At 41.1% G+C, this 13,830-nt stretch overlaps 1 protein-coding gene across 1 annotated transcript in view; it reads right to left on the reverse strand.

Moving 5' to 3' along the window:
• Nucleotides 1-350: 350 nt before the first annotated feature.
• Nucleotides 351-13,830, reverse strand: part of clmpb (CXADR like membrane protein b) — a 68,172-nt gene continuing 54,692 nt past the window's right edge. Inside the window, exons 3-7 of the mRNA XM_008277594.1 lie at nucleotides 12,711-12,915; nucleotides 9,778-9,945; nucleotides 8,252-8,374; nucleotides 7,598-7,739; nucleotides 351-5,633 (exon numbers count right to left, since the gene is read on the reverse strand). Of these exons, the coding sequence (XP_008275816.1) occupies nucleotides 5,297-5,633; nucleotides 7,598-7,739; nucleotides 8,252-8,374; nucleotides 9,778-9,945; nucleotides 12,711-12,915 (975 nt within the window). The 3' untranslated portion in view covers nucleotides 351-5,296. The remainder of the gene's footprint in view (nucleotides 5,634-7,597; nucleotides 7,740-8,251; nucleotides 8,375-9,777; nucleotides 9,946-12,710; nucleotides 12,916-13,830) is intronic.

Genomic DNA, 13,830 nt, shown 5'->3' on the forward strand with positions numbered 1-13,830 from the left:
TCTTTGAGGATTCTGCACAAGGATTTTTCCAAAACTTGTGAGCTGACTATTGACCTGTAACCTGCCTAATGCAAATATGATGTACTGATGATGTCCACACTTGCTTATTTTTTGCCTTCCAGCTTTCGGACACGTTCTCTGTTAGTGTAATGTTATTTTGTACATAAATGCATACAGTATGTACAGTACATTACACAACAAAGCATGTGAAAGGAGTTTTTATGTAGCATTTAGGCTCCGACCTCACATCAATCCACAAAATAAGATTAGCACAGGGAAGGGATAATAATAAATCCATGATGAAACCATTAAAAAGAGAATAATACCAAATCAGGATGTCACAAGACCGATTAAGTTGTCATTGAATATTTTATTTGCAAATGAAAGAGTAATAACTCAGAGGTCGTAAAAATATACATTTTTTTTACTTGTGATATTTACATGGATTGTTTTCATCAAACAAACAAACCAAAAAATTCAATACTGTTTTACAAAATCAAAGAGAAGCCACGTCAGAAAAAACAGATGAGAGAAAAAAAAAACAAAAGTGTCTTACATTTCCCTTTAGTAACGCCATGCTGAGCGTGTCTCCCCCTGACATCGAAACAATGCAGTCAAGAGAAACAGCCAACCACACAGATCCCACACAGGCCGGTGATGAGCATAGCACACAAAGAAAGTGCAAAGTACATGGATAAAAAATTGGAAATCAAGAAGACAAAAATAAAGCTTCATAAAATTTTTCTGTGGATATATTTACAATTTTAGATTTTTCTTTTTTTTTTCTTTAAAAGTTTTTAGCTGATTACAGTTATGTTACATCAAAGCAAAGCATTCCCGTTCATCTGCTCAATCTCCTATGACATGCAGGTACCTTTGCTTTCTTTCTTGCTTCCTTCCCTTCTTGAGGTTAAATTTAGCCCCATCCATCTCCTCTCTTAAAAGTAATAATGCATCACATTCCCTTATACTGACATACAAGGCCAAACCACAAAGGCGGAGCATCACTTTGCCCTGCTCAACAGCTTTAATCAGAAATAAAACTGCTTAATAGAACATAAAACATTGTGGCTACATGAGATTCATACTCCTATTATATAACGCAGGATAACCATTAATGATTTTACTGCACCTTTGAGTGTTGATAATAAGACAATATATAGTGCTGATGGATACTGTTTCAAAAGATGATACTGGATGTGCTGCTGACACTCTGAGGTGTGTTAAGACTTTCCTCCTTCAGTCTACTGAACTGACAAAAGCGCCTTAAAATTCATTTGTTGGAAAGAGCACAAGTTTGTCGGCCCACAAAGCTGCACACATGAGAGGAGAGATGCAACGCGAGGGCTCATAAACTGGGGAATCTGCCACCTGAGACTTGCAGATGCTGGAAAGCAAATCAAAAAGCTTGGAGGAATTTAACAGCTGGAAGACTTGCATTCCATCCTCCACCTCCACTGCTACTTTCATCTGTGGTGGAGGGAATTTCAATGGCAGGAGCCTACAGCCCTGGCTCAGTATCAATCCTGTTATACCTCTCTGGATTCCCAGTACTACTCTCGCAGATTCCCATGAAAAAAGTCTTTAGGCATATGCTATCCAGATTGTTGAGATGCATAGCAGTGTCTGTCTTCCCGAGTGCTTCTTCATGCAAGTGTGTGTGTGTGTGTGTGTTTTGTTACAGTAGTCGTTTTTGTATATCTGTGTGTGTGCGTGCAGATGTCCCCTGGGTAATGCAGTGTAGTGTCCCTTTCTGTGCTACATTTAGTCTCCAGGTTCCATCAGTCAGTCATAATACCTCCAGACATTCGATCCATCAAATTGATTCTGAAAGAGCAGAAATAACAAGGAGTGCTGTTTGGGGTTTTGCTTGTGCAAACTGTACGTGTGTGTTTGTGAGGCCGTGTGCAACTGGGAATGCACATGAAGCACACACTTGTGTCTCTACGTGCACCTGTTCATACAGCATGTGTGCGTGGGTGTGTGTATATACAACTTTTACCTGTTTGTAGTGCGCCTTGAGATGCCATCATGGCCAAGTGCATTCTATGTTAGGAGACAGCAAGAGCAGGGAGAGAGCATACAAGTGGCCTCCAGAGCTGATGATAGTTATGAATTATGGACGTGCTTTGTTTCAAGACGTCATCCCCACAAGCAAAAACATGACTGCTTCCTGTGAAGCCAAGTTCAATAGGCATATAAGTCAGTGAAAACTAAAATAAACACCGCCAGTCTGCAGTCATATCAATTTGGATAGAGGTTACTTTGCCTGACGGGATCCTTCTCACTCAGTGAATGGCTAACATGAGAATGTGTGGGTGCGGCCCAAGGGCTTATATTGAATTTACATGCACACACCCACACATGAACACACACACGTTCACAAGCATGCATGCATGCACGCAAGCACGCACACACAGACATACACACACACACACGCGCGTGCACACACACACACACACACACACACACACTCAGAGTAGCTTCCCCGGTCAATTATGAACTGCTGTCTCTAGTTGAATATAAAAGGCATAATTTTCTAAATTTCCCTTACAGTTAAGTCACGTGTGAAATCCCATGTGTGAAATCAAACCACATGTGCTTTTCAGACAGATGCTGGTTTTCAAAACATTTGAGATTATAATAGTTTGTGTTGTAGAAAATATTTCACTCTAGTGGGGAAATTCCTATTATTAAGTGAAATAAGACTGAAGGGAGAAGAGCAATGCTCATCTTAAGCTACAATAGAAAATGTTGCATGTAATCTATTTAATATTTACTACTATTTAAACCAGTAGAAGAGCTTCAATTGCAAAATTTGTCCTGAGAGTAAAGGTCATGGGGTCATAGCATAAAAACATTCAATTTCAATACATGTTATGCACAAGCAGACATTTTTGCTCAGGGGTTTGCCAAATATTCATTATGTGTTGACTATACATGCTACACTACAAAAAGGCGACTAGGTTTCAAGATAAGTCCAAAGTGTGGGTCAAGGGGAAATTTTAACCCAGTGGGGATGCTTTAGGAAAGGTCAAAAGCTCACTAAAATCAAAATAAATATTTGTCCTTGGGATCAATAAAATCTTTACATCTCATGGGAATCTGGCCAGTAGTTTTGATCATATCTTGCTTTAGTCCAGACAATAGGATTGTACTCTACACTTGCACCTTCCTTTATATAATAATATTTGTTTCACATGAAGTTGACACTTGGAGCACAGCATGCGTATAAGAAACACATGGTTTAAATTCACGTTAGGTTTTCCATTTGACTCTTTTGTAAGAGGGAAACCTCCCCTCACATACCCTTATTTATTAAATTAAATGACATCATGTGCATATATCTATCTGTATGTACAATATAAAACAAGACTGATTACAGAATGTACAGTACATTGTCCCGTGGCATGGGATTGCTTTCTCACCATGGATAGTTTGCGTTGCTTGGTGCTCCCTAGGCTGCATCTGTTATTACTAGGGCGACTTTGTGAAGTTGTACCGCTCAGTATTTGCTGCTGTTGACCCTCAAAGCTGGATGTGAACAGAGACTTTACCACTGGTGTGCTGAAGATAAAGGACAAAGAAAGAAACCATCAAAGGGAAGAGGGATTGCAAAGGCACACTAGATAGGCTACTTGCCCTTTTTTTCAGCTACTTTCAATCAAACTGCACTGGGTCTGTCTGAGGATACGACAAAAGGGGGGACTGGCTGATAGCGCAGCTCGACCAATAACCAAGCAGGACCCGGTGATTCAGCGAGACAGCAATCAAGTGCCACACCATTGTTGTGGATCCACGGAGAGTACTGACAATGATACCATACATACCCTATACAGTTGAAGTCTCTAGAATCATACTCCTTGCTCTCCTCATTCAGACGTAATATTTGTGAAAATTGAACATCAAAGTCAATTCTTTGTGCCTTAGCTTGAATATTCATTTACTACTTTGTAGGAGGCTGAAAATAATAGGATCCACCATCTTTGTACATCACACATTCATGGTGACAGATTTTGGTTTCAGTTCAGAAATGTCGCAGGTAAACAAAAAAGCAACAATAATAACCCATCCTAGGGATTGGTGGCACTTCTTTATATGGATGAATGGACACATGGCTGTCTGTCACCCTTTACAACCTGTTCAGAGAGAAGAGACACAGGAGAACAGAGACAAAAGAAAAACAAGTCCAGCTGGTCTAATAGATGCTTATCCCCTATATTTAAAGTATCGCTATAGGCCTAATAAATACTATTTAATTATTCAGGGAGGATATTCAGTACCAGAAAAGGATGTCCATAGATGCAGACAGGATGTGGGAGGGGTGGGGGTAACAACTCCATTGATTTGACTCTACTGTCAATGCTACATCCTTGTACCTGAAGTTTCCCCTGCTGATTGGTAAAGCATATGAGCTGAGTGTGAGCCAGCTGAGTCAGTCTCAGGACCGCCGCGGTTTCTCGTGGGCTTCCCATGATAGCACGAAAGACCGAGAGCACTGAGGCAGATGATGCACATGCCGCGCGCCGTGTCTGTCCACATGGATGGGCACAATCAGCCCAGCCCATGAGAGGCAAAGGGGGTTTGTGGTTTCAGAGCAGGTGTTGGAAGCAGCGAGTCAGAGGTGCAGGGTGACATGAATCAGAGTATCACCCCACGCCCCCTGTCCTCCAAGAGAGAGAGAAAAAAAGAAAGAAATCAGTCGTTGTCATACACTTTTGCTCTTATTTCCTCCTTGCTTCCATCCTGCTTGGAGTCATCTCCTACAGCTGATGCTCAACAGAAGTATGACTCCATTGGTGCCCGGCTCAGAGTTTGGATTTACTTTATTATCCAGCCTTTATGGTTTTCCTTTTTTTTCCCACTCCTTTTCTCTACTGCATGCCTAACCCTTTGATTTGATAAATAAATAAAAGCTCTACTAGGGGGCTTCTTCCACCTCACTGCACAGGGTGCTTCTCTGTGCCTTGCAAAGCCAAAAGAAGAAACTCAGAAAATAAGTTCTGCCTTCAGCCATGAGACACAAACAGTGTTGCATCTTGGGTCTCTGCTTTTTCTTTTGTTTTGTTGTTTTATGTAATTCAGAAGGGGGCAAGCATGTCTTATTTTCCCTTTTTAAGTATGCATTCATTAAAAGTACTTTTGGACTTATAGTATTGATTCTTTTAATTACATCCTTTTTACTAGTTGCATTTCTTTGTTTATGGAAGAGTCTTAGTCTTTAGGAGGGGACTAAGGGGGCTTGGGCAGGGACGGGAGTCTCACATGGCTGCAGGAAAGGAGTTGGCTTTCAGTCCTACACAGTCTGAAAGGCCTTGGTCTGGGCAGGGACCATGAGGGTTGGGGGTGTGGGCCCAGACATGTTCCTGGAGTTGAATTTGGGAGTGGCAGGGGGCTCAGGGGTCTTAGAGGGCACCACTGAAGTGTAGGCTGGAGGGGACTGGGGGAAGCCTGGAGGCTGTCCATTTTCCTTGAGAGCGGCCACAGCAGGTGGACGTGGGCGGTGGCCACGCTGGGCGCTGTTGTGCACCATGGACTGGGTGGAGGAGGCACCAGAGCGTGAGCTGCCAGAGCGGGATGAGGACAGCGAGTTGGGCTTCACTAGTTTGGCCTTGGGAGCCTCTGCATCCTCCCTGGGGTTAGAAACACACACAGAGCAAGCAATCATGACAAAGGTCCATTTATTTTATATCAGCAGTACCTCTAAAAATAGAGAAGAGCATCACACACACACATACACACACACACCCACACACACACACACATACACACACACACCCACACACACACACATACACACACTACACAATGAACTGCACAGCAGTACAAGGCAGTACCATTCTCTAATACTATTCTAAGGCCTGAGACACATGGGACTAGTATTATGTGGGGCCTCATGTAATTCATGAGATACCCCCCAGCTCCTGAGTTTTGTGAAACACATTTGCATGAAATAATGAAATCTGCTGAAATCACTAGCTCCCCAGATGCAATTGTTGAAGGAACAAAAGTTTTTCCTGAGAACACAATGAAAACTTTCCTATATAATCCTACTTTTGCCTCAGTTTTTAAATGACAGGATGAAACATTTCCAAAGAGCACTGAAACATACAAAACACACAGCAAAGCAACTTAAAAGAGTTTAACTAACCACAGCTTCAATCAACAAAATAGAGTTAATTTGTGCTGCGATTGTTACTTTAGTACTAAAATTACAGAGGATCTTTACAGAGAGTCAGAAATAGAAATGTGTGCATGCTGACTTTGGCATCTTCTCAGGCACACCAGAGAAGGTTCCATAACTTTTGTAAGAAAGGAATAAAATTTTAAACAGCAGTGGTTGGTTCTAAATCTATACCCAAGTGATGTGCATCACCAGCCGGTGGTCGAGTGAAGCACATTAGTGGAAAGGTTCAGACTCCTAACATGGCATGAGAACAGAAAACACTTCATCACATCTACATTATTTAGTCAAAGCTGCCCCTAAACCACTCTGCATTATTCATTCTTACATCAGTAAATATGCACCTACACCAACTCCAGTCTGTCACAAAAAAAGAAAAGAAAAGGAAAAAAAAACATTTGCAAGTGTCATTATAGGGCTACAGAGTCCACCAATGCATACGGGTTTTAGAATAAGGAATAAAAAAACATCTAGTGTGATCTCAGCTGCAGTGCCACAGACACACAGATGTGCACTCATGCACACGCATTGAAATACAAGGGTGGTGTGAAAGGAAGGCTCTTAAAAGATAATCGATGAACACTTGACCTTGGAGTTTTTATTTTTAGAAACAAACACACACACACACACACACACATACACAGAAGACAGGTAGACCGAGCACACCGAGCACACCATGCACATCCAGGCAGAATGGGGTTGCTGCTGTGTCATTTAGCACTTGACTTGCTTAGCTGGAGTTAGAACAGTTTTAGCTGAACTGCTGCTCAAGTGGTAAGACACAACTGTTTGCTAAGATCAACATCACTGCTCAACATCAGTCTGATGAACAGAGCTTGTGCTAAACAGAATGGCAGCGAATCAAGATGTACTATTAAGTTACCAGAATGCTGAAGGACACTAAATATTGGTTTGTACTTAGAATATATATATGATTCCCTTTGGAATAAACAAAATGTAGGATTTTAAACATTTCTACATATTTAAAAAAAAAATTAAATAAAAATTAAACCTTCATAAAAATTGATAAATGGGAAAAAATTGATTACTACATTTACAGTTTAAACGGGCAATTTACTTTGTGAAAACAATTATTAATAGTTTTCATATGAAACATAATTTCTGTGTGAGCAGTAGTAGAGGTTTATACACCAACTGATTGAACACTTAGTGTATTCATAAGCTCATCCATAAATGTAAACTGCAGCTAAGCTAACAAGGCAACAGCCCCATAGAGATACATAAATTAACAGAAACATAGAGATAAACACCTACAACATGTGCATGGGTTCACACATGAACACACACAAAAGTCAGCACTTGCAGCCCCATGCATCCATTAGTGTCATATCTATAAAGGTGCAAAATTGTCTAAAGGTGAAACCATCGAAGAAGAGAAGATGATGAATAAACCTGATCTCGTTTGGAGTCTCCTCCTCTTCGTACTTCTTTTTCTCTTTCTTCTGGAAGACGAGCCAGATGATTAATATGACAAAGAGGACACCAAGGGATACTCCCACCACCGCACCTGCTACCTTCCCTACATCCTTCACATCTGTGAATGAGAAGGGAGGGAGAGATAGTCACTTAATGTCTCTGTCACTTACATACTATTCATCATTTTCATTCTTAACGTTAAATTCACAAATACCTATCCTCCATGCTCATGTACTAGAGAAACACTCCTCAGTTTTGTGCCACAGTTTCAAAATTCAATTTAACACCAGTGTTAGAAAACAGTTTCTGCTGAGCTTCTAGATGTGTCATTTTCTTTACACATGACCCCAACCGTCCTGGGCCTCTCAGAAAATGTATTAGCGTGACAGTGAAACATGACTGTTGGAGCAGAGGTGGTGACCAGTAGCCACCAGTTTAAGTTTGGTGCAGTCTAGTATTGAAGCACTAGGGGGGAAATTTGAAGTCTGAAGGGAGGTAGATGGAAAAGCACAGGAGGGGTATAAATGTATTTCCAGCTGCAGTTTGAAACAATAACCATCAATCAGAGTGGCAGTTTGGTGTGAGGTGAATGCTGCAAGGCCCACTCCCCCTTTTACTCCCAAAACTCACGCTTCATTGTGACCTCAATGGTGCAGTTTTCCTCCCCCACGTCATTGCTCGCTGTGCACCTGTAGACACCTGTGCTGTCCATGGTGAGATTCCTCAGGGTAACGATCTCTGGGTTCTTAAGATCTGGGGAGTGAAAGTTGTTTTTTTTTTGTTAACAAATCACTTTTCGTGCATAAGTGTCTTTTTTTGTGCTGTAAATACTTCATGCATTCCTGCATTTTTACCATTCTCAATGTCAACTATTCCTGCAGGGCATGCAAGAGAACTGAAATATATGTCATGACTTAAGAAAGAAAGAAAGAAAGAAAGCGAGAGAAGGAAGAAGAAAGAGAGAGAGAGAGAGAGAGAGAGAGAGAGAGAGACACTGACAGGGTGTTTATTTTAGAGCAAGGCCCATCGCACTCAGAAGGACTTGAGGTAGCAGAAGCGTGTCTGACAGAGCGATGGAGCCCCACGTTCCCATGGGATATTTAGTCATCCCCAACAATGACAACCATGTGATATTACCTTTCACCAAACCCATAAATAATGGCTGCTGACGCTGTGTGTTATCGTCCAATGAAAACTAATTAGACTGAACAGGTGTTGTTTGGTGGATGTCATTAATTTGAAGGTTTTTGTCTGGACATGTGCCTTTATGGATGCCAGTTGAACACTGCAGTGAAAACTAAGAGGTTGGAGTATACACAGTGGGGAGAATTGCCCTTCCATTAGCTTTTCTGCTATAAACCGTCTCTGCTACTATTTAGAGGCAGATATGCCTGGTTATCATCCAAGAGAAATGCCAGAATCAACACCATGTGAGTGAAGTGTGCCTCGGGGCTACTACAGAGCCAATGTTTTTTTGGTACGAAACATAGTCCGAGCCGCCAGTCCAGTTCTGTGTATTATATTTGATTTTCTCCACTTTACACACAATCCAAGAAAACAGTTACACCGACTTCATGCGTGCAGGTATTATTCACTTGAGCCAGGCTGACATTTCAATGTCACAGACATATTCAACAGATCACAGTATCAGCCATGATCCTTGTGTTTAAATAAGTCATCCCAACAGAATACAACTAGAAATCACAAGGCAGTGTTCTGTTTGATTTCCTGGAAAAAAGAAGAAGTACACATTATGTGGTCCTGGGTTTATTGCTCAAATTTGGGGAGAGTGGCAGGAGTCTGAAGATAATAGCGGCATGCAGAATCAGTGGATTAACGGAGACAATCTGAACGCATCTAAGTGCCCTTGAGCAAATTGTTGCAGCTGTTAATTACTTTAGTGAAACAGCTCAAGCAACAGCAGCAGTAGGAGAGTGTAGCTGGGCTTGGCAGATTTAGGTGTCTGTGTTTGCAAATGTAGGAATGCGAAGATGGGAAGAGGTGAGGGAAAGGTGGTGTGCTCAGCAAAACACTCCCTTGGACAAATGCAGCCTATAAAAAATCACTAATAAGAAAATGAATCTTCATAGCATTTCTCTGCAGAGGGGCTGAATGGTGAATCAGCATGTCAGTGTAGTGCCAATTATTTTTCTTACCTATCAGTGCCAGGTTTGGCAGTTTGCCCAGACTCTTGCCTTTGTCCAGCACTCGTTCCCACTTGTAGCTAATGGGGTCTGAACCATCGCTGGATTTACAGCTCAGCTTGACATCAGTGCCCTCTTGGAGTTTTCCATCCATCCAGCACCTCGGCTTGGAAGGCTTGACTGTAAGAACGCATAAGAATCAGGAACAGCTGAATACAAATGTGAAAAGAAAACTTGCTCTTTATCATATCAGAAAATCCAGTTTATGTCCACAATTGTCTGTTTTGCATTCAGTTTTGAGCAATCAGTTGGTGCCTTGTGCTTATTGTGCCATAATATGAATGGAGCAAACAGAGGGGTAACAAGGACAGATAACACAAGAGTCTCATACACCCAAAATATATGTAGCAAATGTGTTAATCTAAATGTAAATTGTTTGGAAATTAGTTTATAATATGCAGTCATTAATTTGCCAAACATACACGGAAAAACAGATTAATCTGTCAAAAGGATCAAAGCAGGTTTTCAGTACTTGTTTTACTGAAAATGACGCAGAGATTCTGGGCTGGATCTGTGGCCTGTCTGAATATTATCAGAATCATAGTAACATTTCCTAATCAGTATGAAATACAGTTTTAAAGCTCAAGCAAATTCTCTGCAGTTCAGCAAAGCAATCCTTCATTTATTTGTCCAAGATTAGCAGAATTATAGCTTAGAATAACGTTTCTTTTTAAACTGAGAATTTACTGAAGCATGAAACACTCTGTTATGTAAAGCAAAGAGAAACAGCCCAGTACCGGCATATATTAGCCCAGAATAAAACTCTTCATAAAATCAAGAGCAAGGATATAAAAAAATGAGAGATAATAACTGTATATATGGCTTGTTAAGTTGTTATGTTTGAAATGCTTTACATACATTATAAACTTTATTTGAATTTTTCTATCTATATCCTTTAGCAGTGCCATTCGGAATTGTTCATAAGAGATTGGTTAATCGAGCTCGCCATCTCAGAGCTGGTGACACACACAGAAAAAAACAAAGAAAAAAAAACAGTCCCATAGGGATTGGATCAATGTGACCCCAAAGCTGGCTGTGAACGCTTGTGGTGATATGTTCTCCACAGGTCAAAGGTTTTGGTCATAGTCCAGTAGCTAGAGGCACAGTGCAGTATAGCTGGTGCCCGCTGAACCCTGTGATGCTGCTCTGTTTAGATACACACTGAAAGGCACTGTTAGGCGGGTAAACTAGGAAAATAGCACACTGTTTTCTCCCTCCAGAGTGCCATATTTTTAGACCAGTGGTGAACTAAATTTAAATATCTATTTTGTATTTCTGTCGTGCCGTCCTATTAGCAACGTTTGTGTGTTTGGTTTTTGCTGCTTGTCAGCACAGTTGCAGTAAAAGTTACTCTAAAATACTAACATGCAGCGAGTCAATGATAGCCAGCACACAAAGCCAGGGAGCTTTCTCTCTTTGTTTGCTTAACTTTCCTTTTGTTCATAGCCTGCTCTCAGTGGCAGAGGATACTCTCCTCGCATTCAGTAAGTAGTATAATGAGAGGAGCTGATCAGGGACACTTGAGCTCCAACATGGTCAGCTGGGCCAACTGCAGCAGAAGCAGCTGAAGTGCAGAACTTTATTGCATAACCTCAGTAAAGTATATGTCCACAGTCAAAAAGTCTGAAAAAGCAAAACTCCACCTCCTGTAAAACAATGCAGACTTCCAGGCCTGAATGTGGAAGCTTACACATAAACATACACAACCACTGCGAGCACACACAAACTCTGGCAGACACACAATACATACACTCGCGCACTGTCTCATGCCAAGCCAGCTACCAGCTCGGCTGCCAAGCTATTATCTTAGCGTGGGGAGCGAGAGGAAAAATGCAAATGTTCGTCTCTCTCAAAATCGAAAGTGTCACCGCAAAGCTGAGGGCAATTTGTAAAAATCGAGGCACTAACTCACTGGAATGTCTTTATGGAAGAGAGAGGAGAGTGAGAGCGAGAGGATTAACAGACTGTTCCATTAGAAAACCAATAACCGCGGGTTGAACTAATCTCCCATGATGTTTTAATAAATCGCCTGCTTTTCTGACATTGAGAACGATCTCATTCCTCCCGCTGGACTTTGTGGCTGGCTTTTGTGGTAGAGCTGCTCTCCTTTTGCCGTCCGTCCTTCAAAGTTGTTTAGCTATTTGTGACATGCAGGCAGAGACACATATTACCAGTGAGCTAGTTGTAAAGCTGAGCCATTTATAGCCATCTGTACATTGGGCAAAGAGAAGAACAAAGGAAAATGAGAAACATGAGGATAGAATGTACAAAGGCTTTGGTGAGGCTTACGATGCCAAAACAGACTTTTCTGCAGTTGCGAGATCTGTGTCTGACTTGAATAAATCATTTTTCTAAGTAGCTTATCTGTAGTTAGATTGATGGCAGTTGACCTTTTTTTTTTAATGTCCTAAATGTGATTACACAATGGGCATGAAACTTAGAGAAAGGCCTGTTATCCGTCTTCTCGTAGATCTAACGGAGGACAGAAATGTATTCGAAGTTAACTTGATATTTCTCCATGTAACTCAGTCCCTAACTCAATCAATCAGTTCTGTGCTCCTCCAAACCCAGTTGCATGTTTCTGGTCTCACCTCATCAACAAACCAATCCAAACGAACCCAAACAGCATGAGCGAAATCAAATCACACTGTCTGAATCAAATTGAATCATTAGATCAGTCAGCATGACAGAGGAAATGTGCCAGGCTAATGATCCAGTGATTAGGTCTGCGTATGTGTGTGACAGACTGTGTGTGTACTTTCCATGTACAAATGGGCTTCTTCAAAACTCGATGGCATGTGTGCGGATGTGTGTGTGCATCGCTGTTGAGGTGCCTACAAACCGAGGGTATGTGTGCGTACTATAATGTGTTTGAAAACACTCACCCAGCACAATGAGGTTGACCTGGGTCCAGTGGTATTTTCCCACATTCTTGACTTTACAGTAGTACTCCCCAGAGTCGGTCAGCAGCAGGTCACTGATCAGCAGGGAGGCATCTCCGCCCAGGTACTCCCCAGCAAAGGACAGACGGCTTGCCTCGCTGCCTGTCGCTTCATTGGTGTACACCTGGCCTCCGAAGAAAGTGATAATCTAGATGTGGAAAAACAGATAATCAGACATTCATTTTAACATTGTGTCTTGTAATCGGCTCAGAAAGTAAAAGATATTCCTTCAGCAGGTCCTTGTCACGTGCTCCTGAGCCAGAATACTAAATATCAAATCCTTGCGTGTGACGAGCTCCTAATTCCTTAATGCCACTTAACTTGCCTTTCTCTTCATTTTAAAAGAATTCTCTTATTTCTTCTGGGACCTAGCTCTTACATTTAAAGTGCTGGTGATGTCAGTATTCATCTACTTAATGCAACCAATCCCCCAAATAAGATTTTCATATCACTTAACAGCACATTTGGTTAACTTAATTTCTGTGTCTCAACACTAATACCCTTGATATATTTGACTGGTAGACTGCCATTAACATTAAAAATTACATAACTGTAATGATGCACAGCTCAGACATCCACATATTCCCTGACTGGGTGCGCAGACTTGAGAGAAACTGAATACCAGCACTCATGGGTAACACTGTTAACAATCATTTTTTAATTAACACTATGGGAAATAATATTTTACAAATGAATGCATTTGCTAGAATGCCAGTATCCTGCCATTTTCTGTTCATTTAGCTGATTATCTCTGAGCGCTGTTATCTTCTTATGGCCTGTCTACAAGCGGAACTGTCAAATTGACCAAAAAAAAAAAAGAGAAAAACATTTTAAAAAATCTGTTCTGGTGCTGTGATAAAAGATTAAAGCACCCACAGTGGCACTGATGTGATGGTCGAACAAAATAACAAGCCACAGGACAAAACAAATGCCCCACACCCAACATAATCCAAAGTACGTGCTTGCAAATGCTATATTGAAAGATTTTTTTTTTACGCACTTTTTGTTATATAGAAGAAACCTTTAAAAATAAACACTAACACAAGTTTAAAAAAAAAAAAAA

The sequence above is a fragment of the Stegastes partitus genome, unplaced genomic scaffold (assembly GCF_000690725.1).
Source record: "Stegastes partitus isolate 25-593 unplaced genomic scaffold, Stegastes_partitus-1.0.2 Scaffold102, whole genome shotgun sequence".
Classification (NCBI taxonomy): domain Eukaryota; kingdom Metazoa; phylum Chordata; class Actinopteri; family Pomacentridae; genus Stegastes; species Stegastes partitus.